Consider the following 27,609-nt stretch of genomic DNA (forward strand, 5'->3'; position numbering starts at 1 on the left):
AGTATAGTTTTTGTGTTTATTCTTAGTTGGTTTTGTTTTGTTTATCTTTTAAAAAGTTTTTATAAAATTATACAAAATTACTTTAAAATCTGGCACTGTTATGCCACTGTATTATCATGGAATAAGTTTTACCATCCAATTTTAATTCTGTCCTTTTTTTCTAAAGGATTTTCTGCTGTGGTTAGGAGGACAACCGTTGATATTCTGAGCAAGCCAATTGTAAGCCTTCCCCCCTAACTCTCATGTAATATTTACTTTTTTGTTTGCATTCTGTACACAAACTAGCTCACTGGCAGAAAGGCTGGGCTGAAAGAGTATTCTGAATTTTTAAGTGATCTGCCTTCTGGGCACCAGGAGACATGGAATGCCGGGTTTTCCCAGTCTTTAATAAGCAGCAACAGTATCAACAGCTTCCTATTAAAAGCATTCTGTTAATTATTGTCAACTCCCCACATATATTAACATGCTAGAACATTTGCTTTAATTGGCTCATTAGTAGATTAGCAAAAGAGCAAAGTAATAAATTGGTGAAGAAAATCACCTTTAATAACTCCAGAAAGAATAACCTGGGGAATGATCCAGTAGGATTTTTGCTGCCCATGCAAATTCAACAAGGAATCTGGTCTTAAACATGAACTTGAATACTTTGCTAGTCATAAAATGACCAACATTTTATTGATCATTGTATCATGAAAGTTCAGTTAATAATGAGTTAAACAAAAACAGTTTGGACAATTTCTCCATAATGTCTCTACTGTTAGAATCCAGAAGAATTTCAGCCAGTGCTGCCTTTAATTTCAAAAATATCTGCATTACAAACTTTCCTTTTGCAGTGTCTACCAAACCATTTTAAGATGAAAATATATCACTCAATCAATCTATGTAAATATAAAGATATGCTGTTTTTCAGAAATACAACAAATAGTGGTGAGTTCTTTGCCATAATTCTGAAAATGAAATTTCTGAGTGGACTGATCAGAATCAAGATAGGCCAATGTCATAACATATAGGCACAGACTAACATCCATGAACAGTAGGTTGGATCTGGGCAGCTTCCCCCCCTCAACCTTACCCAATTCTCCCCTTTGCCACAGGCCCTGACCCCAAGGATTTAGCCATGAAGGGCCCACAATTATTAGTATGGTCCTTTGGCTGATCAAAGGAGCCATCATCATCCCCCTTTTTTCACCAGCAAAAAACTGAGTTGGATCCAACCCACCGTTATAAAACTGTGGAGACAGAATGCTAAGACAAAACCCTACACCAGTAGCCTTATCAGCAGCACCATTTCACCAAGTGGATGCAGAGAGGTAAGCAGCAGGCTAGCCTGGAAGTCCATTCAATTGTTCAAAAAACAACACACAGAAAGTTACTGGCAAAAATTAGCACATCCAACTGAAGACATGGTTTAAATCCCACGCATTCATGGATTCTTTGGGTGCTCTTGGTCGTGGTATCCCCCTTCAAGTATCAGGAACTGAGCTACTGAAATATGTGATTGTATGATTCTGTGCATAAGAACACTAAGCTATGGGTGAAAGACTGAGATCAGTTTTGGCTTTAAATCAGAACAGAAGTGAGACATCTTAAAGAATTAACACCAGTAGGGGCTTTGAAATAGGATAGCACTAAGAGAAGACTTTGGACTAATATGTCTGAACCTGTCTAAATATTTTTTGTTAATTAAAATAAATTGCCTTCAACTGGGGCGGTGGGGTGGGATGTGTCATCAAGTGCAAATTTAAACCTGCTAAAAGAATAACCCGTTCTCCAAATTCAATAACCTTATCCATCATGGACACAAAATACAAGTTTTGATTTCTTGCACATAGAGCAGGGAAAATATGGAGAAACAAGTGAGGACCTGCAAGAAACTTGCAGGGAGGGTGCATTCCATCCTCTCTTTGGTTCATTTCCTTTCCTCCCTTCTCTAACAATCTTCTCCCCTATTTCTCCCCCTCCCCTTCTCTGACAATCTCCTTCCTTGTTATCCCTCTCCCCTTATCTGTCAACTTACCCTCTCTCTCTTTTGCCCCCCCTCAATCTCTTTTCTCTGCCAACCTAATTCTCTATTTCTCTCCTTATCCTTCTCTGAAAAATCCCTACCTCTCCCCTCTCCTTCTTGTCAGTAGCTTCTCTCTTTCTCCCACCTCTTCACCTTGATTTCCTCTTGCTTTTGGGAGCCCACAAGACTCATAGTGGGAGGAATCCCATTCCCCCCTCCCTGCCACCGAACCTGGCACAGCTGCAGGCCTCAATATCTACCTCGGAGCCCAGCAATAGCAGGTGTGGTACCTGGGAGCTGTTCTGGGCCAAGAGTGGGATGTCCTTGCTCCCAGACTCAGGCATCACTGTGGTAAGGGCTGCAGTGTGTCATAGACAGCCTCGTTGCCAGCTCTGCAGAAGGATGGTAAATATGTTCTTCGTGCTTGCACATACAATGCCCTCTTATTTCTGGAGGAATTTAAATAGACCGGTATTTTTTTTTTAAGATTTCAGATTTTTCTGGAAGGCTGGGTTTTTTTGCTCTAAATCTGTTCAGTGTCAGTGTGCCCCAATCCATGGATATCTGCAGATGGGGGCTGTACTTCACTATTAGATATACAGATATTCCAAAAAGAGCAGCTTGGACTCGTGAGCTAATTAACTTCCAGGCAGGTAATAATTGCCAGAGGAAGTAGAATTGGCAAAAGATCCCCCATGGACTTAGTCCAAAAACTGCCAAAGAACAGCAAAGCATAAAGTAACTGTATTAGAGCGGCCAGCCTGGTGGGTAATAAGAAGCAACGTAGAAATTCTAACTGTTTAGAAACCATGCCATGAGACTTGGTATATAACTTTGAGCCAGTCATTTTCTCAACCAAATCTGCCTCACTGAGGAGTTATAAGGGCAGTGGGGAACCCCATACATCACCCAGAATTTGTTGGAAGAAGGGCACGAGATGGATCTGTGCCATCAATCATTTACATTTTTGTTAGTGTTCACTGCCCTAGTACTCAATGCCCTCAGTATTATTTGCCTCCATTGTTGTTATGCATGCTATCAAAAGTCTTCAAGGCACAGTAAAAGAGGTTTTCTGCTACACACTTTTAAAATAGGATGAGACAATGGAGGCTGCAGAGAATGGTGGAAGCCATTGGAACGAATCAGCCCTTCACTTCTGTCCATGGTACAAGTTCCAGAGCTCACATTAGGTTGTAACTTATCTGTCTTCCAGTTCTTTCAAAAGTGACTGTTTTGAGACGGGAACCATCTACAGAACGGAAGCCCTGCTGGGCAATGGCTTTATTGCTTTCCTGAGACAAGATGAGTGTCACATTGAAGAATGGTGCTCAAAAGAGCCACAGGTAGCATGTCAAAGCCCCACAAGTGGTCCCAAAGCCACTGAGCACAACTGAGCTAATACATGCATGGGAATTCAGAACTTGCAGCTCAGGTCTGAATCTGCTTAAATCTGTGGGATGGGCTTCCAGAAAGGAAGGGGGAGATGGCAACAAAGGAAGCAGGAGGTTCTCCTCAAAATGCCAATAAGGATCAAATAAAAACTGACACATTTTTGGGAGCCTGTTTTGCCCTTGTCTGTGTATCCTAAACATACTTACATAAAGTTGCCTTGGCAGGGCTGTTGTTTGTAACATTTTCGTATTTAACATGCGCCCGGGGGGGGGGCCTACATGAATGTTGCCTACTTGATGGGCAGTAGCAAATGGATTGTTGAGAACCTATGCAGTCTCTACACTGTGGTTTTAATTTACATTCCACCAAAAGGCTGAGGCCACTGACCCACCCACACTGAAATTAGTTCTCATTCTTGGATTAAAATATTTCTTTGGTATATAATTATAATCCATGATTATGAGTGGCTATAATTTTGGCTACCATTCAGTAATGCTGAAACACACCGATGCACGCACCCTCGTTAAGCCTTACACTAACATTTGCAAAGACAGATAATGGTTAATGCCGTAGGCTTCCTAAAGCGCATTGTGCTTTGCCTTAATATAAGCACAGCTGCCCTCTCATTGAGCCTGCACGTCAGAAGTATCTTCACAAACATTCTTCTGTAAGCAAGATAATACCCTGAAACTGTAGTGGAAGCTTTTAAGCATTAATATATCAACCAAGATATTTCAGTAAAATCTAGATGTAACTAAGGACAGGGACGGCTCCTGCATAGCTTGAAAATGAAATATGGCTTCAGAGAAGGGAGAAAAAGGAACAGTCTCCCATGGAAGCCAACAGGATGCTTCAGCACCAAGGGTTTTTTAACCCCTACCATGGCTGCCTGCAAGACCCTGAATGTGACAGTGCATGACCCCCTGGAGAATGAATTTATCAAGAGAGAAGCTCTTTGAGACCATTATTTTGGGTCAGATTAATTTTGTCAGCTAATTGCCTCTTGCATCAACTAGGTAGGCTATTAGGCTACTTGGATTCTGACAAGGAAGAGCAAATTCATCATGGCTGGCTGCTCCAGCCCATCTGGAAGCATAACAGATGGGCTCAAAAATCTCCTCAAAGTGGATGGTCTGTCTCCTCAAATGTTAAAAAGAATGCAACAGCAAATACACAATTTTTGCTTATTTTTTGCTTTAAAAGAGTGCAATATTTTTTTAAAAAAGAGTGCAGCAGCAATTTTTTTTTTTTTTGCATTCTCTGCTTTCAGTGTGGGAATACAGATGTAAGACCAGTCACTGCAGTAAAGGAAATTCCCAGGTTACTTATGTCACTTTTTGCAACACTGGAACTTGTCTTCATTGGGTAGCCTTGGGAAGATTACTTACGTGAAACGTTTCATAGCCATAAGATCACTTAAGAGGCATCATTAAGATTCTCTCAGCCATGGATTGTGTTCAAATAAAGCTGTGCCCTGCCTCCAGGTTTGCAAGGGAGAGAACCTGTTCCCAACTGAGACATGGTCCTGCTCCTGCTCTCAAGCCAACGACAATGCCTTTGGGGGAAAATACTGGGTAAGCCAGATCATTGTTACATATTAACTTAGGCCATGAACAATTCAGGAACACTGTTAATTGACAAGAAGTTTTCTAATGTCTCTTTAACTAGGAGAGGCAGGGGGGTTAGTCTTTATTGAAAAGTTTTGAGCTGGCAGTGCCGTGTGCTCACAACGGGTGCTTCTTACAGTAAGTTTTGCTTCTGTTGAAGCCATTTGCTTTCAAAAACAAAAAACCACCCATAATATCAGCTTAGAAGAACAGCTTGTTCTGACTTGATGTTCATACATTGCTCAGAACCTCCTTTGCCCATTTTATATCTATGGGACACATAAATAGGAGCTGTACATGAATGTAGGTCTTTCCCCAAAGTTCTGAAAAGATTTTGGCTTTCCATTAACATTCTTTACATTTTATAGCACAGTTGCAGGAAACATCAAGATCACTTATAATGCAAACAAATCCAATGATAGCATTTTGTCCTATCTTTTAGGTATAGTACTGAACAACAACAACAACAAAGGAAAAGGAAATCTTTCATGGTTGGGGAGATTCACTGCTGGAGTGGACATCTGGCCATTCTTCAGCCTATGGGATTGTGAAATCAGTAAATGGGGCAGGGGTTGAAATCATGGAAAAGCCCAGCAGCCTCCATGAGAGCTACATCAACCCTACTTCACTTCCTCCTCCCTCTCCCTGGCCTATTCATACCATAAACTAATTTCAATATTCTCCAAAGTTTAAAAAGACACTAGTGGCAATGGTGGGGAAAGGAAGGAGGCTAATAGCAGAGAGAGAAAAGGGGAAGGAGACTCACGGAAGACATCCAAAACATTCTACATATTCACCACAAGTTCCAGAGAACTTGGACAGTGTAGACTGGCAAGCCCAAGAAGGCAAGATTTAGGCAGCTCATAAGGGAGACCCCCTACATCGATGTGGGACGGGAGCAACATAAACTGCTTTTGAAAGAAGAATATTTCAGGAGGAGTTTGTGATACAATAAGAGGAATCAGCTGGGGTTCTTTAAAGTCAGAACTCCTACTAAGCTAGAGAAAGCTTCTCTCATGACTTTAAGCAGTGTTTGGGGTCAGGCAGTATTTTTAAAAGAAACGCATTCAATTTTTTTTTTTTAGATTTTATACTCATAAATCCAATGTTTAAAACACCAAAGTACTACAACTGAGGAGGCGTGCCGCATTCACCAGATCAAAAGATAGGAAAATATATATTCTGTGTTGCTTACCAATTGATACAAGTTATGCATATTTTTAAAATGTATTTTTAAAAGCATAACCTTAATCACAATGGACCACAAAATCAATGTCCAGCCATAATCAATCCATGCCATCCGAACGGGATTTTAAGCCAGCTGTCAGGTGTCTGGCTCTACTCTGACATCATCAGCTGGTGTCCCCCTAGCAGACTTTTCTCTGGTTTTGCCCTGCTGCAGTGTATGCAATGATGGACCCAATCGCAAAATCCTCCCACTGCCAAGGCATTCATCTCCTTTGTAGAAAACAGCAAACTAGAAGACAAAAGAAAAACAAGCCTTTTAGTAGCTAGAGAGTGCAAATTTAGAGAATGCTGCAACACACCTAACCTAGTAGGTAGTTCAGAATTGTTGGAGGGGGGAAGACTAACAGTATTCCAAAGGCTGCCTACAAAAATGAAGACTGAAATCTAGCCTACGTAGGTTTTTTTAGTTGGATTAGGAACTGGGACCACTTCCTATGCTCTATCTACTGCTGTAGTCCACTTGTCCCTCCTTGCTCACCTGCCTGCATTCTCCTCCACTATGCAACACCCATTCTGGAGCATATCTACCTAAACCAGCAACCAGGGCAAACCTGGGTGCTGCTTCCCCCCCCCCCCCCCCCCCACAGCAGCTGTGCTCCATCACTGCTGGGCAAGGCACAGTTGAAGGCCTGCAGGCAGGGCTTGCCCGTGCAAAAAGGGCAAGCTGGCTCACTTCTCCCCCGCTGCACATGGGGGTCTGGCATGAGGCCAGCCATGTGGAGGTGCGGAAGAGCAAGTGGGGCTTACCCTGATCCATTCACCACATGAAAGAGTGAGCAGCCGGGGTCTATTCGAGCCTGGCCCCAGCCACACTTGGATTGAAGCTGGCTACTCTGGAGCCTCTAGCTTTACACTGTTGGCTCCGCCAACTAGAGGGATTGAGAGCAGCCAACCTCAGTCTGAGCTCGGCTGAGGCCAGGTTTGGAACTAGCTCTAAGCTCCAAACCTGGCCTTAGCTGAGCTCAAACGGGCACTTGCTGCTTCCATCTCCATGTGGAGATGGGGGTGGGATGAGCTGGCCTTCAACTGCATTCCCCAATGAGAGTTCCCAACCAGGGCACAGTTGGGAGGGTGGGGCACAGATGCAAATATGCCCCCCAGAATAGGCACTTGGGGGTTGAGACCCCCCTGTCCCCTTAGGTATGCTATTGCACCCACTGATACCTTCTTTGCTCAGTTTCCAGTCCTCCCTATCTGTGATGGACTGTGTGCAGCTAGGAGTACTGCTGCTGGGTGTATTGCTGCTGTACTTCCTCAGCAGTACTGTCCAGCATGTGCAGATGGGCGTGTGGGTGGTGGTGAGGCTCGCAACACACAGCAGGGAAGAAAACCAGGCAGGGGAGGCAACAGAGGGCCCTACTAGAAGAGCTGGGCCCCAGCAGCTGCCACACCACTAGGTATGCTGATGCCAGTCCTGTTTTGAGAGGACCTGCCCTGTTCGTCTGTTTGGCGAGTCCATTTGTGTGTATACAACAGAATAGAAGCACACAACCATTTCTGGATTTATCAGCCCGGCAGCCCTCCCTACCACACCACCCTTGCTTTGTTCTGCAAACCATTCATTAATAATTTGCCACATTCCACTACACCACACTGGCTGTCCTTTGAAAGTGGACGCTTTCAAAGGGAAGCTTGTTTCCAATGACTCTAATCCTGAGCCTGGCTATTTACACATAAATCTCTTAATTTCAGTTGGACTCACACAAATGGGTAAATACTACCTCCAAAATGAAACAAAACAGCAGTTTTGCAAGTATACTAAGCATTTTTCTCTTAGTTATAAAAGAGGCTGTATTATTTTCTACAACAGAATTCCTCTTTTTGCTTCTATAAGGGGAGGCAGGAATCAGAGGACAAGGAAAGGCTGCAATTGCAGAGTCTTTATTTGGCTTCAAATTGATACCTTCCTATACAAATAAGGTATCAAAACAGCTCACAAAGGGCCAACTCTTGGCCCATCTTGACAGCAGCTGTCCAAGATCTCAAGCCAGGATCTTTCATGTCTTTGTTGTCCAAGAACCCAGAGAAAGTCAGTAGTTGAACCTGCAAGCCATGTGTTCAGCCACTGAACTATGACCTCTCCGGCATCATTCTGCAGATTCACATGAGTGTAAGGCCCACTTAACTTGACAAAAATCTATAGATCAGACAGAGGGAGAAGCTATCAACCTGGGAAAGCTTTCTGGGATCAAAAAGCTCAACTCACAATCAAGTTTAAAGTTCAGATTTTTGGAAAATAATAACAGCAATGAAATATGCTGAGATTTTCCTATTTATCCTACATATTTATGATCAAAATTAGTTCAGATAAAACCAACCTGGGAGATTCAAATATATTCTGGCAAGGTTCGATTTGCTCCAGACTCTTTGAATCCAACCTGTTGAACATATCAGGCAAAAATCCTAAGCTAGGGGGGAAAAAACCCACTGGTTTTGAAGTAGACTTTGCTTCCAAGTCCATAGGATCACAGGTGTACTATAAGCAGAATACAGAAGAGGCATGCCACAGTCCTTTTCATACATACCTGTCCTGGCGTAAGAGCCCTAATTGGCTCGGCTGTTGTTACCCACACAGATCCATCCTGATTTAGAGTTAATGTGCAGGGCACTAAAAATATTAAGTAAAATAGAAGACAACAATTTTTTTAAAAAAAAAATCCCATTAAAATTAGACAGGAGAAGAATAAGAGCTGGTTTTTATACCCTACTTTTTTCTACCATAAGAAGTCTCAAAGCGGCTTACAACCGTCTCCCCCCTCCCCCTGCCATCAGGCACCTTGTGAAGCAGGTGGGGTTGAGAAAGTTCTGAGAACACTGTTACTAGCCCAAGGTCACCCAGAAGGCTTCAAATGCAGGACAAGAGTATCACACATGCTTCTCCAGGTTAGCGTCTGCTCATGAGAGAAGCAGGAAATCAAACCTGGTCTTTAACCACTATACAATGCCAGCTTTCACAGTGAAATACTACTGAAATACTGCTATCTCACCTAAAAAGCTTTTATGCATGAATATTTTTTCTACTTCACTTTACAAAAAAAGCAACTACTGCTGTCACAAAAACACATCTAATACACTAAAAACTAATTTCAATGTTTGTGAAAATAATCAAGCATCATCACCTAGTGCCATCTGGTGTTGGAAGCGGAAATTGCACTCCATCATCTTGTTCTGAACCAGTTCTGTGGGTGGTTCTTCTGTAATCCAGTGGACTCTGTTTGTCCGCAAGAGATCCCTGTATAGTGCTGGGTGATCTGTAGAGGGGGCCTTAAGCAGCAACAATTTTGAATGTATAACTCAGCTGGATTATTACAGGGAAAAAGCTAGAACTTGATCCAATAATGACTATAAAGCATCACATACCAGAAAAGCAAAAACAAGTGAAGCCCATTCCATGCAGCAAGCAGTAAAAACAACAGCAAACAAGGATCACTGATTTCTTTAAAAACCCTTTTACAGCCTGGGTGGAAAGGAATGTTTTAGCCTGGTAAGGCAAGAGAAACACCACTGGTGTTCTGTAAGCGGGTGTTCCCTCCTTGTGACCAATTCCCCAATTCCAACAGGTGGGAGCACACTTAGAAAATCCTGTCAGGACATCGGACAGGCAGTTTTGTAGGAATAATAACAAAAACCTGTATTGAGGCTAAATATCTATTAATTTACAAAAGTCAATGTACATAAGCACTTTTGCTTGCATCAGTATGAATATATTGTTATGCACTGCCAACATTGTTTTCATCAGCAAAATATATTTTCAAAAAGTATGGAAAATACAAGAAGACAGTCTATATGGTACTTATATGAGCAAGATTACACAACCAAAATTTTTGTCAGCAAAACAGCAACAATTGTGCAACACTCTTAATATAGGGACATAACACACTAAAGTGCTTTGCCACCTTCGACTCATCTGTCCTCAGCATCTTACAGCATCATTGTTTATCGCCATTATGCAAACATAAGGCTGAACAAGCTTAAGACAATCTGATCTGCCTGGGATTATATTATACAGTAATATTCTTTCAGAATGTTTATATTATTTCATATGGTCGTGCCAAGTCACACATATCAAGCCCAATGGTATCTCTTGGCTCTTTATTTCATACGGGTGACTGGCCCTATGGACAGGGCTCTCTAATTCACTTGGAGCAAATCAGAAATGGCATCCAGGCAACCACACAGAAAAAAGTTCCATGGAGGTCTTGGGTCTGATCAGTGTCTGGATGGGGATGGGAGCCAATTTCCAAGCATTCCATGATGGAACAAACAGAAAATACAAAAGTATTACAAAAATATTTGTATGCAAATATTCTCATAGACAATTCACTTTGGTGGATTTATTTGTGTTGTGTTCCCCTTCAAATCCAAACTTCAAAAATCTAAAATTAAATGATGGCATTGTTCAAGATATTTCTCATTCACAGTAATTTTGAAGATACTATGCGCAGTACCCCTCTGCAACCATGAAACTTTTCAGAAGAGATTGTAGGATTTGGTTTCATAAAACAATCAAAAGTCCTGAGAGTTGATTCTGAGACTAAAATGACTTTGTTCTGCATTGTTAACTATTACCAGGGATTTTATTTTCACTAAAATGCCAGCCACAGATGCAGGTGAAACGTCAGGAGAAAATGCTACTAGAACATGACCATACAGCCCAGAAACCACACAACACCCCAGTGATTCTGGCCGTAAAAGCCTTTGACGATTTCATTTATTATTAGATTTCTGTGAAAGGCAGTTATTGGCCCCATGGACACAAAATGCTTAACTCTGGTTTGTGTATCTCAGAATTAATTCATCACAAATTCTAAACACCAAACCATGTTTAATAACTGGCTACAAACAAGTGTATGAGAAAATAGTTCCACGTAGTTTGCAAATTAGTTAGCCTTAACAGTGGTTTAGTGTCATATCTGTGCTAAACAGACCACTCTTAAGGCAGCTTCTTGGTGTTTCCATCCTCTCTTTTTGCAAGGGGACAGATTTCCTTGAAATCTCCCTAGGAAATATATGGGAAGCTAAATCATGGTTTCAATAAATGTTTGGGATTTTAAACCAGGGTTAAAGTACGGTAACAAGCCAGTTGACACTCGTTATATCTTAACTGGACCACTGTTGTAATATAAAAGCAAAATAAAACATTTATATATGATCAATCTGTGCTGTTTCCAAGATGAAACTCAGCTGCCTTGGATCAAGGAAACTGATAATTTCTTTCAATGTTTGCCATATATTGGGTGCTCAATGTCAACATCCTTTTTTTCAATTTTTGGTTAATCAAAAGCCAGTTGAAGCAAGATGTAATAAAACTTCTTTACACCAACTCACAATAGCAGATTTTGTTTCTTTCCTGTACACAATAGCCAATACTCTTAAATCCATAATAACCACATTATTTTTGCCATGAGCTACAAACAGTGCAAGCACAAGCAAACTTACCACAAAGACATCCCCAGTGGCTACATTTTTGTCCACCACAAACCAGGCATCTCGGAGGCCTCCAATCCTGGCTCTCTGGCCAAATGTGTACAAGAACCAACCTAAGCAAGAAAAGTAACATTCATGAAAAATGTAGGCTGTTGATTAAGACTGTAACACCAGAAATTACAATTTCCCATTGGAATCCTTCCCACACAGAAAACTATTCTACTGACTCAAACTTTTCTCCCAATTTTTTTGTTAATGAAAAGTTGAGAAAATTCAAATATCACCAGGAAAATTCAGCCTTTGAATCCAGTATCTATGAGTGATCAAATCTCTTTTCTAAAAAAGTACTTTTGTCAACAGTGTGCATGCTGACAATCAGTAGTCATGTAGTCTGCAAAGCCCCAAATCTACTGCAAGTTCTAATGATTTCACTAAACTTCAGCTTTACCTACTCTCATGTAAATTAGGATGGTGGTCAGAAACAAATATTATGTACTGGATCCAACAACTTCTGTCCATTAAGTAAATACCATCCTCCAGTGGAGCAAGACTTCTTCTGCCAGAGTGAGACTCTTGACATAGCGGGAAAGAACTTGGTAATACCAATAAAAAGCCTTGTTTTCACAGTTCCCCCATGTGAGCAGGCCTCCCTTCTCCACTTCCCACAATCTCGTTTATTTCTCCTTCTTGCACTGTTTGAAATGAAGAATATAGGAAATTCATCTATTTTTAGTTTGTTGAGTTTTTAACACCATCTAAGTTATATTATGTTAGATTGCATACAGGTTATTGAGACATCGTATGGATTTTATTGTTTTATGTTGGAAGCCATCCTGAGCCCATAAGGGGAAAAAGAAGACTATAAATAGAATAAACAAACAAATGTGTGAGCACTTGGTAGACACCAGAACAGCAATGTTATCATTGGATGACTTTTACTGTTAAACACTTTTTCCTACATCTTTTGTGGCTATATATTTCAACATCACAAGCAGCTTGAAAAACCAGAATCACATTTATCTATCACTGAGAAAAGAAAGGTTTCAACACTGGCTGTCAATGTGAAGCCCAAACGTTTTCCCCCAAAAGGAATACAGCAGCTTTCCCAACCCTCCATTACATATACAGAATCAGTCCCAGGACTTCCTCTGAACACATTAGAACAGCAAGGCACAGCTACACTGCTTAAGTGCTCTTCTTCACATCACCTTCAAAAAAGCCAAACTTACATCTCACAATGGATGCATTCTCTTCCTTCTTTCCCAAAACCATGGCTCTCCCTTTACACATCTGGTCTAATTTCCAGTGTTAAGAGATTCCTTCCTTAACCGTATTGATATTTATGCTGTTTTACCGTTTGTCTTAAGGGGATAAAAGGCTCAAAACTTAGTAACAAAATGAAACAGCATAATTGCTCATTATCTCATTCAAGGCTTCTATAGCCAGATGGATTTGACAAGGGATGGCAACTTTATGAGCCTTGGGGCTGAAGTTCTAATCCACTGCTAGCTGAAACAGCACATGAAAGGCAGAGAAATAGAGCCTCCTTCCAGTTCGTGCAATACTGGCTCAGAGAGTGGAAAACATATTCATAAATTCCTTACATGCAGCATGGTTTCTTTCAAAAGAGGGCTGCCGGTTTTTCCAAGTTAGGCGTGACATTTAGAGGTAGAGCGGTGACGGAAGCTCTGCTTACCCTTGTGTGTTCCCATCACCTTGTTATCTTCAATAGAAACAAAGTTGCCTGGACGTGGCTCTAAGTACTATGAGACAAAGAAACGTGTGAACACTCATTTTGCCAGCCTTAGCCTGAAAATCAAAATAAAGCAAATCTTCCTAAGATAGATAAATGCCACGTATCTGTAACCACTTACCTCCAGAATGAACTTTTCAAAATTCCTTTCTCCAATAAAACAGATTCCCATACTCTAAAATAAAACAAACAAAATAGACTCTGAACAGCACGAAAACCATAGATACGTTCAGAGTCTCAGGACTGAACTACATATAATGGACTAGATCTCACGGAAGACTCCCGCATGTGCAAGAAGAAACACTAAAATTAATCCACGCTATCCGCCTAAATTAAGTGAAAACGATTATAATCTCACTAAAGGTTTTGTGATCACAAGTCACAGTATAACATATTTTCTCTGATACAGTTTTAAAACTAAAATCTAGGATGCAGTTGAAGATGATTTAGTACTAAATTTGTAGTTTTGAGTAGTAATTTTAAATTTTGATGTTATGTTTTTGATGTATTTTATCCCTTGTGATTTATCTGTTTGTAAGCCACCCTGAGCACCATAAGGAAGAAAAGCAACTATACACCATCTCATAAAAAGATATTAGTACGGTTAGTTGAGGTGTGGCAGTTGAGAAAATGGCAAGCTTCCATATTAGAATATAATCCCCAACAAATATGAGAATTATTCATTTTTACATGGTGCCTTTGTCCAAACCATTACTTTGTGCATTATTGAACATGGTAATTTAATACAAAGTATCTTTCAAATGGGGGAGGGGGGAGCAGGGCTACGTGAGCACTAGGATCAAGGCAAAGTATCTACATGTTGAATTCTATTCAGCCCTACTAATATCTTTTTCTAAGACAGACAATAATAAATGTTTTAAATAAAAAAATAATGGGAACTTCTGTTCAGGGGTGAATTGGTCCTTTAAGCCACTAAGGAAAATCCTGGTGAGCTGATGGCCTGGGTGGCCCCTCCACCCACCAGAGCCACCCTGCCCCTGGCACCTGCTCCATTCAGGTTTCCCTTGCAGCCACTGCTGTTGCAAGATGGAGACCCTAGCAGTCATGGACAAACCAGCAGCCTCATATGGGGCCGCAGAAGCCAGCTCATTTCCCACAGCAGCCAAAAACGTTGTCTTTTGCTCCTTTCCCCCGCCCCACTAGGGGGCAAGTTAGGGAGTGGGGACCTTTCCAAGATCATTGCTGCTTCCCAGTCCAGCCCTGGATCTAATGTACATTTCATGGCACATACAAACACTCTTATTTTGTTAAAAATTAAAAAGTAATCTGTATTGCTGCAGCTATACTTTTTGCTTGTGCAATCCTTGTTTTCAACATCAGACACATCTAGAATACTGCCACAAATTGTCCAGGCTGAATGAGATTTAGCATGGTGACCGTATCAATATTTTTGGAAGCACTTTTAGAAGCAGGTGACACAACATAACCATACAATTTATTATGGTCAATGGACAAGCAATTTCTCAATACAACAAGGACAGTTCAGAGTAAAATCTTGTATTACAATTTTTATGCAAGAGAAAAAACAGATATTCTTCTCTTTGCATATAAGATCATTAGTCCGCCTTCTTGCTTATCAAAATGTTCCTTTTCTTGACAGTTAAATTTCAAAATTCTGCTATAAAGACTCTTTGTCTTCAAATAAATATTTCATCAAAACTGTCTCAGCATTCTCCAAATAGTATTCCAGAAATTAAATGTAAAACAAAGTAACAGGGGAGTAATTAACACAATCTGGAAAAATGTATTGCTTATTGAGTTAACTTGTGAACAAAGAACATTAAGAACCTTCTGATATTTCAAATATATGAAACAATGTACAATGTTCATCATGCTCTGGAATGAAAGGGCTTTCTATGAGCTTCTTGGAGCAATTTGTATGTGGTATTTATATTCTGATAAATTACAGAATCAACATTATGAAACATTTTTTACTTATGAGGTTCTTTGTTGTTCATGATGATGGGACCATGTTAATTATAGATATGTACATATCTAAAATAAATAAAAAAAGATAACTAGATTTGGCTCAACAGCTACATGGTGGTGCAAAACCCATCCAGTAAAGATTACCCTGTGGGTACTTTGAGGATCAGGCTGTAAGGGTTACCATGCCTCTTTTCTCTGCAGCACATGATGAAAGTGATGTTCTGCTGCTATCTTCCTAACAAAGTCCTTGGTTAACTCTCCCAGAGGAAAAATGGTTCTCCGCAAGGCTTCTTGTGAAATCTGACTGAGGAAGAACGTCTGGTCTTTAATCTGATCAACTCCTTGAAGAAGTTTTATATCTGCAAAGTAAGAAAGGGAAGAGATGCAAAAGAATGCTACGTTTGTACATGGTTTGCCATTGTAATGTATTGTATTGTTTTAAGAGTCTGCGGCTGTTGCACTGTAATTGGTAATCAGTAAGTGTGTTATATTGAGCACAGCTGCAGAGTGATTTTAGGCTATGTGTGAGTAGCAGCTATGGAATAAAGTACTATGTTTTGTTCCTCCGACTCCTGTTTCTTGAGGCATGACATATTGGCGACGAGGATGAACTTATGAAAGGTCTTGGAAGGTTTTTAGTGAAGCGTGGAATGTGAGTAAATTATGGCCTTTCAAGGGCAGCTGGAACAGTTTAATTTGGAGTTTCCTTTGAAGTGGCAGAGTTATGAGAGGCCCGATTGGAATTTTATCTTCTGGAAAATGGCATACGCACAGACCCAGAAAGGAAAAAAGAGAGCTGTGTTTTGAGCCTCTGTGGTGAAGGGGTGTTTGACCTCGCCTTAGCATTGATAAGCGCCAAGAGACTTATCCCAGCAACGCCACTTGTAGAGATATTGACCGCATTAAGGAACCATTTCATTCCCCAACCGTCAGAAATAGCCAGACAGGAGTGTTTTTTACAAACGTGATCAGGAGGGGGGTCTGAAAGCATTGCAGATTATGTTGCAGCCTTACGACGGTTGGCACGCAACAATGCAATTTCTCCAATTTGGAAGAAATGTTAAAGGGATCGCTTTGGTCTGTGGCCTGAGAGAGGCATCATTGCAAAGTTGCTGCTGGCAAAGACAGATTCTGACTTTCCAAACGGCATACCAAGAAGCCTTTGAATTTTTGAACTTGCTGCAGCCTCTACTCAAGAAGGGAGGTCGCGACAAGCCAGGAGCACACAGAGACTGCAAACAGCTGGCAGTGGGACTGTAGACCCTGGCAATGGTGAAATTCAGAGACTGCAGCATGGCGTAATGAAGATGGGGAGACCACCACAACAGAGAGGGAGGATGTCAACAGAGAAATGTTTGAGTTGTGGTGGGCCCCATGAGAGAGAAAGGTGTAAATTTAAAGAGGCACAATGTTTCTGTTGTAAACATTGGGGGCATATTGGGAGAGTGTGCAGAGAAAAAAGGCATCAAGGACCAAGAAGACATGTTCCCGGCTCATCTGCTACATGTTCTGTGGATGCACCTTGCTGTCCCCATGTAGCTGGCTTGGCTGACCAACCCCCACTTGAGCAGTGTGATGGTGTTCATGCAGCTGATGTAATTAACCACGTGCAACCCGAGATCCAGCATAAGTTGACGGTGACCTGTGAGGATCCAGGATGTCCCTTGTGTGGGATGGAAGTGGATTCTGGGTCAGCATTCTCCATCGCCTTCATGGGACACTTATAAGACATTTTTTGCCCACAGGACCCATTTTGGACATTAGATCTTGTGGACTTTCACCACTCCACGGATTATCAAGGACATAGGAAAGTACCCTGGTAAGGTTGGCATGTGTAATGTGCATGTGGAAATATCATATGTTTCCCGATGGATGTTTGCAATTATTAATATGATGGAAGGAAGGCGGACAAGCCTATTGGGGCTGGACTGGTTCGGGAGGCTTGGGAATTGCAATTACTGGAATTCATGAGGTTAAAGTGCAAGTTAATCATTGGAGGTGCTAGTGGAAGAATTTAAGAGTGTGTTTGCTTGAGGGACTGGGAGGGCAGTATAAGGGTCCACCTATATCATTGTATCTTGATCCTTCCAGTACCCCCCAATACTGCCTAAAATCAGTACGGTATTCCATTTGCTTTGGCGCTCTTAAAGTGGATGCAGAATTAGATCGGGTTATTGGAACAGGGGAATACCTGGAACCAGTGGTAAAATGCAAAATGGGGAAACTCCAATTGTGACCCCCCCTGAAGGCCACAATGGGGATGTGCGCATTTGTGCTGGAGTTGATAAGTGCAAAACACCATTAAGGCAAGGCATTGCAGAAACATCCGCACTCCAGTGCCCAGTTGTCAGTCAGTTGTTAGCAACATTACTGGCAGGGGGAAAGGTTTTACTGCAGAAGATTAGATCTAAGCGCCAGCAGGCATACCAACAGCTGGAAGTGGATGATGCCACTGCAGAAGCCCAGACGATAGTGACTCACAGGGGCATTCAGAGTAAAAGCGGCTGCAATTTGGAGTGAGTGTAGCTCCTGGGATATTCCAGAGCTTGATGGAAGAAATATTAAGAAAACTTTGCCGGGGAGTGCATCAATCGTATTTGATGATGTGATGTTCTTGATAGTGGGTGCAGCAACTGAGGAGGAAACTGATTTAATACACGGGTACGGAAAGTACCCTGCAGTGCTTCTCCAGATGTAGGAGTTCGCCGCGTGGCGTGAAAAATGTGTGTTCTGGGAGTAAGCCGCAGTAGAAGGTTTTGGGATACATGGTAGATGCAAGGGGAATCCAACCCGACATCAGCAAAGGTGTGAAGGGCTTTCATCCAGGGATGCCCCAGCACCACGAGTCAAAGCAAGAGCTACAGGCATTTTTTTGGGATTGCGGTAAATTTTTACCATTCATTCTTAAAGCATAAGGTCACGGTGGAAAGAGAGCCACTGCACCCGTAACTCTCATTAGATAAGCCCGGGCAGTGTGGCAGTGGACAAGTCAGGCATGAGAAGGCATTCCGAGATGTCAAAAGATTTGTTGTCATCAGAAAGTGTATTGGTTCACCATTTTGATGAGAGGAAGCCATTGGTAATTTTGACGTGCGATGCCTCCCCGTATGGAGTTGGCGCAGTGTTGAGCCATCAATTGGAGGATATCACCGGTTGGCGCGGAAGCTCCAATTGCATGTGACATTGTTATTCTAGGACGCTTGTCTACGAACGGAGCCGCGATTACGCCGCTAAAATAGATAAGGAGGCATTGATAGCAATAGTGGTTGGGTTAAGAAGCTTTCATGATTACGTGTAGGTTGGCTGGACTCATTTCCAGTGATTGTTTACAGACCATATAAGTCGCTTCGTTGGGATTTATTTTCCTCAGAGCCGCCATGACGACCACAGATATTGTCCCCTAGAGATGCTGCGGTGGGCAATGTTCCTGAATGCATATGATTATGTCTTGCAGCAACCAGTCGGGAAAGGTACCGAAATTGGGCATGTAGATGCGCTTCGAAAGTCGCTATGCCAAGTACAAAGGGAGGAGTGAAGATCACTCCCCACTTTTGGAGGTTTTCCTTTGATGTTGGAGATCATTTATCAGAGCCTCCAGTGCAAAGCTATGGTGTTCAGAAATAGCTTAGAGAGGTCAGCTAAGGACCCAGTGCTTTCGGCCCGAAGTCTTAGAATGGCATAGCGAAGGGTTGGCCATTGGGTAAGTTAGGAGGAGAAAATTCAGACCATTTGGGAGATAGAGGCAGCACGAGATATCTGTCCACAAAGGGATTGCTTACTGTGGGGAAATAGAGTAAAGTGATCCCAGTGCAGCTACTTAAGGATTAGGGTGCTGGAGGCCTTGCATGTAGGGCACCCTGGAATATTAGTGAGAATGAAGGCATTGGCCACGTAGTTATGTGTGGTGGCCAGCATAGATGGATAGTGAAATAATAGGAAGAAATGCGGTGGCCAGGTGCAGGGAGTGGTCAGATAACGCGACCTGGCCCCACCTCAGGCCCCTACCTATCAATGCGGGAGTCCACAAAAAAGACCGCGGGTCAAGGGTACATATTGATTTTGCAGGGCCTTCTCCAAGGCCAGGATGTTTCTCATCGTAGTGGATCTCATATTCCAAATGGCTATAGTGAGAAGTGCCAGTAATGTCAATGACATCACAAACAGTAATTTCAGGGCACTGGCTATGCGTAGAAGTTATTTCGCAACCCATGGCCTCCCGGACCAATGCGGTGGTATCGGATAAATGGGACAAAGCCGTTTGCATATCCAAGGAGTTTTGTGAGTATTCCTTGCTAATGGTGTTACTCCCCAGGTTCCCTCGGCCCCTTTTCATCCACCGCTCACGAATGAGGCAGGCAGAAAAGGATGGCGCGTAAAACCAGCGATGCATTGCAGTGCGAATAGTAGAAGGGGATTGGCACCGTCGGGTTGCGCGAGTAATTTTTTTGTTTAACACAGCACATAACACCGTGCACAGCCACCGGGAGGAGTCCCTCGCGAGGAGGTGTTGCTAATGAATCGGAAAACTTCTACCACGTTGCTGGACCGAATGCATCCCGATTCAGCTTGATGATCGGTCCACGAAAAGAAGATCAAGTGTTGAAAAGCACCTCGGACATTTGATAGGGATGATACGGTGTATGTCCCGGAAATTATGGAGCAGGAGTCCGTGTTGGGTCCCAGCGAAGTTGTAGAGGCAGCCAACAGGGCCCTTGTATCTTATAGGGTGGAAACTGAAGAAGGGCGGGTGATCCATGCAGACATGCTTTCGACCGCAAAGTAAGAAAGAAGAGTGCGCAGGTCCAATAAGTAGATCGGGAACCCCAGGTCCTCGAGGGAATCTAGAGGCGTTAAGAGCAGATGGAGATGCAGGATAAGGAAACAGCAAATAGTCCAATTGTCCCCGAGGAATCTGGGGCGTTAAGGGGGCAGATGGAGATGCAGGATAAGGAAACAGCAAATGGTCCAATTGTTTTGCAGAACCAGGAACAAACACAGACTCAGGAGCCAGAGCGGGAGCTGAGACGATCGCAGCGAAAGAGAATCCCACCAGATTATTACAGGAGTTAGGGGGAAGGGGTGTAATGTATTGTATTGTTTTAAGAGTCTGCAGCTGTTGCACTGTAATTGGTAATCAGTAAGTGTGTTATATTGAGCACAGCTGCAGAGTGATTTTAGGCTATGTGTGAGTAGCAGCTATGGAATAAAGTACTATGTTTTGTTCCTCCGACTCCTGTTTCTTGAGACATGACAGCCATAGTTACTTATTTAGTCCCATCTAACGTTTGAAAAACATGGGCAGAGTTATATCTCAGTGATGGAGCATCTGCTCTGCATCCAGAAAGTCTCTGGTTCAACATACAACAGCTCCAATTAAAAGCACCAGGATGTGAAAGATCTCTGCCTAAGGCCCTGGAGAGCCGCTACCACTCAGAGTAGACAGGACAGACCTTGATAGACCAGTGCTCTGACTCAGTGAGAGGCTGCATCATATGTTGAAATTTTTCAATTTAATGGAAGAAATGTCAAACACAAGTCTTTGCAACAAACAAAATGCAGCTTTTACTCCAATGCAAGAATAGTCCCCCCACCCCAGGTATGCCAGGAAAAAAAAGATGTCTTACAATTGCATAAAAGATACAGGTACAGTTAATAGTAGAAGGTGTATATTTTGGCAGGTGAGTCATCTTAACATTCAGGGTTGTCTTCCTTTCAAGTAAGTAAAGTAGGATATTTATTTCTTAGTCTTCTAATTAGTTGTCAAAAGAACATAGGTTACTAAATTGTCCTACCATCAGCCACCAGTTATTTGCAGAAACCTGGAGTTCACCACCTAAAAAGACATCTCAGTTCATGTACATCAAGCTCTCCCTCCCCCCCCCTGGTGTATGTGGTTACAAGCCCTCCAATGTGTGTGTGTGTGGGGGGGGGGGGGACTATGGAAATGTAAAATCTCTGTGCCCATAACCTGTGGGAAAGCTGCTGTACCAATAGTGTCTTTTTTTTATTTCAACTAAAAGCAATGTGCCTTAAAAAATCATACAAAGCAATTCAAAAAGTATATAGCAATAATTAAACTTTAATTCAAGTGATATTCATCCCAATTAAAGTCTACAATACACAGCACTAACCAACAGCTTTTCCAGAATGTCTTCACCAGATGAAGAAGCATAATTATTGCCTCTGTTTCAGTTCTCTCTTTGAATACTGTAGTTATAAAGTCTTTTGCAAGGTGTACAAGCAGCCTTTTATGTGGACAGCGTTTTAATTCCTTAACTCAGTGTGTCTTGTGCTTAATGATATTGGCAGGAATCTAACTGCATAATTCCTCCAAGAAAACAGCACTCTCATTTACAGAAGAGGGACTGGAGGTTTCCACCAATTCCCACCTCCCTCATTTTGCCCCCCCCCCATGTTGTTCCTGTGACTCTCAGAGCAAAACAAAAATTGAAAGGGCTGCAGAAGACAAAAGCAGAAAAGTCTCACTCTACAAGCCCACAAATGTCTAAATATGCACGCCCAAATACGAGACCTGGATAAAAGCAGGAGACCACTTACTATTTCTTGCTTCAAATCGATTTCTGAAAAGTCCTTGAGGTCTCTGTATGTACTTTTGCTGGAATACTTCATCATCTTCCTGGGAAGTTCTTGCATAATGTCCAGTTGCAATAGCATCAGCTCCTGGTACATCAAAAGAAATAATAGACAAGCAATATTTCAATACAACAATACAACCAAAGATCCCAGAAATAGACACTTAAATGTATTATTTTAACAGAGACCAATGTTTCTTCCTTTGATAACCTCGTCTCTGAAAGACTAGAAGGGGACCTGAAAATATAAGGGTTGCATCCAAACGCCATGACTTGTCTGGCCTTTGGCATCCTCAGGTTTTCTGTTCCCTTTCCCCACCTCTCTTGTGACACACCAAGACTGAAGACTTCCTAATTTTGAACACCACAAGTTATCATGACATTGAAATTGGGTGCTTTTACAAATTGAAGTATGGAGAGCCAGCAGGGTATAGTGGTTAGGAGTGGTGGACTCTAATCTGGAGAACCAGGTTTGATTTCCCACTCCAACACATGAGTGGTGGACTCTTATCTGGTGAACTGGATTTGTTTTCCTGCTTCTACACATGAAGCCAGCTGGGTGACTTTGGGCTAATCACAGTTCTCTCACAATTCTCTCAGACCCTACCTACCTCACAAGATGTCTGTTGTGGGGAGGGGAAGGGAAGGCGATTGCAAGCAGCTCTAAGACTCCTTATAGACAGAGAAAAGTGGGGTATAAAAATCCAGTTCTTATCTTGCCTGCAACCCAAGACTTGGGGAACAGCTGTGACTCAGTGGTAGAGCCTCTGATTGGCAGCAGGTCCCAAATTCAGCCTCCAGCATCTTCAATTAAGGGATATGAAAGACCTCTATCTAAGATCCTGATGTGCTGCTGTCAGCTTAAGTACACAATTCTGACCTTGATGTATCAACGATCTGACTCAGTAGAAAGAAGCTTTACATGTTCATGCATATGTGTGTGTGTGACTTTAAACTACATTCTGGCTAAAATACCAGCTAGAAAGAAAGTGAAGTTTGCTAAAGTGCCATATTCAGGTGTCAGAAAATTGCAATTTTCAAATGATCTACAATCTTAGTATCATGAGTGAGGGGTAGGAAGCACATTGCCAAAGGGTGTCCTCTCTTGTTTTTGTTGCAACAGGCCATGCTTTATTTATAATGTCATTACACAGTCCAGATACTGTATGAAGAAATCGAAATACCTGTTTGGCCCCCATATTAAACTTCAGAAATGTTTTAATTTCTGTATCAAATTTTGCTGTATTGTAGAAAAGACATGCTTGAAAATAACTTACCAAGGCTATCCAATGCATAATGCAGGAAATAGTTGAATTTGATGTATTTGTTACATAAGATATCAGGATTAGGGGTTCTCCCCAATTCATATTCATTTAAAAGGTAACTGTAAAAAAGTTAGAACGATTATAAATATTTGACCAGTATGCCATGTGAATTTAGCCTACAAGTTACTATGAAGGCTCTCTCTTTAATCTTAAATGTTTTGCATAAAATCAGATGTTTCATTCATTGTGCTGTGATCAAAGCAAGACTGCTGTGGTTGAGCAAGTTTATTTTCTCCGACTGGATTTCACGGATGCTGCTTCTGCAATAAGTAATAATAGTAAAAGAAGGTGCCCTATCGATCAGATGTCTCAATCAAGAGAGGGAGACTTCTCCATATGGGGAAAACCACTGTATTCCCCTTGCCAAAAACAAGCAAAGCAAAACAAAACAAAACCCTCTGGCTTGCTGTGGACAACTAATTTGCAGTAAATAAATTCCTTCCTAATTCCACACATTGGTGCAAAGGAAAAAATCCATCCAAAGTCTACCCTCAAGGAAATTTCATAAAGATGAAAGATCATGCTGACCCACATGTTAGGCAGAAACTGGAGTGGGAGGCTCTCTGTTGGATTCCAATTCCATATTTAAAAACACAGGAATACATATTGTTGAGAAGAAAGCAAAATGCTAACAAATATATCAGAATATTATTTAATGACTTAGCTTCTGAGTTATACATGATTCAGCTATTTTTTAAAGCGACAAAGTTTAAAATTGATCAGACTCTACCTCCTCCCCCTCCACATTTCCCAAAACCTGGGGGAGATGTAACCTCTTGAAGAATTAGGATCTGCAATTAAGGGAGGAAGAAGAAACCTACAGAAACATTCTTGCACACAAAAATGACTTTGGGGACCTCTTCTTTAAAGTCATGTAAACCTTTATTGTAGCAAATTGTTGATGAAAACTCTCCTACCTGAACACTTCATTCCAGTATTCTTTTACATAGGAAACCTGATGAAATGGAATGCCCAGTATCTGACAAACTCTATAAGCATCTTCACAGTCCTTGTCAGCTGAACACATTCCCTTTTCATCCATAATATCCCAATTCTTCATAAACACTCCAGTCACTTGGTATCCTGGTGGAAGAAAGGAATGCAAGCAGGAGTTATTCTGTGTGAAGAGAACAAAATTGCACTTACCTGTAACTGCTGTTTATTTAGTTTATTAAGTGCAGGCATGCATGGGGACTGTGCAGGTGTAGGGTGGCTGCAGAGAATCGACAAGAAGGTTTTGAGAAGCTTCAGAATTCTTGGAGCAACCTCCCCAACCCCAATCCAGAGCTGAGAGGGTTGGTTTCCTGCCCATGATGGAGATTGGGAGAGCCTGCAGTAGAGAGATGGTGATCATGTGATGGAGGCAAGGAGAGGGTTTTTTCCTTCGCGCAATGCAAAAGCATCAGAAAGGCAGAAACAGCAGCCCGTAAGGAGGAAACGAGGAAGACATGTGTTTCTGCATAGAAGACACTCAATGAAGAACAGTTACAAGTGCAAATGCCACAGTATTTTCATTGTTGTGTCTCCAGTGCAGCCCTGCATGGGAGCAAAGCAAACTCACCTACCACAAAGGCGAGTGTGGGCTTGTCAATGAAATAATGATTGTAAAACTGCTCTCCCAATAGCTGCATCCCTCCTGGAATCCATATCAATGGAATAATGCTGGAGAAAGGTGGATGAAGCAGACCAGATCGCTACTTTACAAATGTCTTGAAGGTCAACCCTGGCAAGAAAAGTAGCTGCAGAGGCTTGTGCCCTGATGGAATGAGACTTGCTCTAGCATTGCTGCATATGCCAATCTGGTGGCAGAAACCCCACTTAACTCTCTAATTTTCAGAATGTTTACTTCAGAACAAGCCCCTTTGCCCTTAATGAGGCTTACTTCCAAAAAAATTGCCCAGGCCACTTTCTGAGGGACAACCATGTGAGTCTATTGCGTAGGATCCTCACAAGATTTTATCCATTCCCATCAGAAACTTTTCTGACTGGACAGATGCAATGCAGTGTACAGAGGTTGCACGATAGAGATTAGGGGCGGGGGTGGGGAGAGTAGTAATAATGATCCATTCCGCTGCCTGTGAGGAGTGGGCGCTAATGGAAGAAGCGCTGGGGTACATTGATATTAGTTTTTAAGGTGGCACACACAGGGTGTCCAGCTGACTTCCTTGAGAATAAGCGTCCCTGAGCAATATGGGACGAGCTTCCAAGGGAAAACACACAAACTTGGGGATGCCTAGCTGATATCCCCGTGGCAAGGGGTGGAGGGTACTAAACTCATGAGGTAACCACGAAAACGCCACAACAGGGGCCCTCCAGAGAAAGATAACAAGGCGCGCGAACACGTCACTGCGCATGCTCCGTCCCCCCCCCCCCCGCCACGAGTGAGGGAAAGGGGAGTTCCGGGGCGGGAAAGCCTCTCCGCCCCTTCGTTGGAAGGTTCGGACGAGAAGGAGGCTGCAGTTCAAGGCCCCGCTGTGTCCTCACCCCTCCGCCGCAGAAGCAGCGCCGCCACCGCGCTGTCGAGCCCACCGGAGAGCGCGCACACCACATGCCGCCCCGCGGCGCCCAGCATCGCCTTTCCTTGTTCCCGACACTCGCGGCCGGCTTCAGTGCCTTCTGCCGAGGAGGGAAAGGCCTCTCTTGAGCCTCCTGTAGGCGGAGCTGAGGTCAGAGGTAGACGCCGCCTCCCGGGGTGGCGGAGGGGGAGGCTTTCTCGCCTAGAGGTTACGGACTCAGTGGTATGGTATGGTCGGGACTGAGATTTACGCCCCAGAAGCCAAGCAGGGTCGATCCTGCCAAGTATTTGGATAGGAGACCTCCAAGGACTACCAGCGTCGTGACGCCGAGGCAAGCAAGGAAAGTGCAAACCACGCTTCTGAACGTCTCTTGTCTTGAAAACTCCACCTGCAAACCCACCCAAAACGAAACCGTGGCTTCGGATCAAACTTGCTTTTGCACAAGGCGTTACACCGTTCTGTGAACCATCTCCAGCATCAGCCCATTGATTTCCATGGGCTGAGGCTGGAGTAGCTCTGGATAGTGTTACCAATAGAATGTACTAATAGGATTGGTGGGACCTGTCATTGCAGTGCCAGAGCACAGATTCTGTTCCCAGGGCCTATCACTCCACTGTCATTCCAGTTTAGGGTAGACTATATGAGCCCAGAGACCTTCATTGAAATCCATTACACATTTTCTTTGCTACCTCTTTTTGTACTGTAATGTATGTCAACGGAGCCCTTGCAAGAAAAACGGCATTCCTGCTTCCCAGTATTTCAAATGGGCCTTCCAGCCTCCTCCATTGTTTCCAATCCTGTCATTCCTTTCAGTACATCCCACCAACTGTTAAGTTCTCAAGTAGGAAGCCAAAGTTAAGAGAGAAAGCCTGGTTTCCTTGCCCCAGTGTGAAACTATTAACATGTGGTGGGAAATGCCATAACGCAGTGGTTCTCAACCTGGGGGTCAGGACCCCTTTGGGGGTTGAACAACCCTTTTACAGGGGTCACCTAAGACTCTCTGCATCAGTGTTCTCCATCTGTAAAATGGATAAATGTTAGGGTTGTGGGTCACCACAACATGAGGAACTATATTAAAGGGTCGCGGCATTAGAAAGGTTGAGCCTTGCTGGATCATAAAGTCACAGTTAACTGCCATAAAGTCACAGTTAACCTAAGGTGACCCTGTGCGTTTTTCAAAGCAAGAGATGTTCAGAGGTGGATTGTCATTGCCTCCCTCTGCATGGGTTGAGAGAACTGTGATTGACCCAACGTCACCCAGCAGGCTTCCAGTGGAGGATCTGAATCAAACCCCACGCTCCAGACTAGAGTCCACTGCTCTTAACCATTGCACGATGCTGGCTGTCACTATTAACATATGATATTCTTTTCCACTGAAGGATAAAAATAGAATTGTATGTTCATCCGCCACTTGATAGATCTTTATTGTAGAAGGCCCACTTGGGTTCCAGTGCCTACCTAGTTCTGACCCTTCACATTTTGCCATCCCTCTTTCCCCTTTTAGGGGCTGGGCATGAGGTGTGCCCAGTGGTGGGATTCAAATAATTTAACAACCGGTTCTGGTGATGGGATTCAAATAATTTAACAACTGGTTGTTTACAAGCACCATTTTAACAACCGGTTCTGCCGAAGTGGTGCGAACCGGCTGAATCCCACCATTGGGCGTGCCCTGTTCTGCCACAGTGTGGGGCTGGCTGTGGGTGAATTTGGCCATCTGCAGGCACCTGTGCGCTACCTTCTTGTCCTCCAAGCGTCTCTGCTGCCGCACTGGCGAGGCAGCCTAAAAATTCCTC

At 42.8% G+C, this 27,609-nt stretch overlaps 1 protein-coding gene across 2 annotated transcripts; it reads right to left on the minus strand.

Annotated features, from left to right (window-relative positions):
* Window positions 1–4,314: 4,314 nt before the first annotated feature.
* On the minus strand, window positions 4,315–25,972 carry TRMU (tRNA mitochondrial 2-thiouridylase). 2 transcript variants are annotated; one of them, XM_048502269.1, is made up of 11 exons: window positions 25,785–25,972; window positions 24,218–24,383; window positions 23,253–23,359; window positions 21,941–22,063; window positions 15,569–15,741; window positions 13,554–13,607; window positions 13,376–13,442; window positions 11,692–11,792; window positions 9,372–9,516; window positions 8,778–8,860; window positions 4,315–6,481 (listed from the first exon to the last, which is right to left on the minus strand). In XM_048502269.1, the coding sequence occupies exons 1-11, from the start codon at window positions 25,870–25,872 to the stop codon at window positions 6,329–6,331; spliced, it is 1,260 nt and encodes a 419-aa protein (XP_048358226.1). In that variant the 5' UTR covers window positions 25,873–25,972; the 3' UTR covers window positions 4,315–6,328. The 2 variants fall into 2 exon arrangements, with proteins under 2 accessions (XP_048358226.1, XP_048358227.1); XM_048502270.1 differs by lacking the exons at window positions 23,253–23,359; window positions 24,218–24,383; window positions 25,785–25,972 and having other exon boundaries at window positions 15,569–15,682; window positions 21,941–22,036.
* Between the last annotated feature and the right edge of the window lie 1,637 nt (window positions 25,973–27,609).

The sequence above is a fragment of the Sphaerodactylus townsendi genome, linkage group LG06 (assembly GCF_021028975.2).
Source record: "Sphaerodactylus townsendi isolate TG3544 linkage group LG06, MPM_Stown_v2.3, whole genome shotgun sequence".
In the NCBI taxonomy this organism is placed as follows: Eukaryota; Metazoa; Chordata; class Lepidosauria; order Squamata; family Sphaerodactylidae; genus Sphaerodactylus; species Sphaerodactylus townsendi.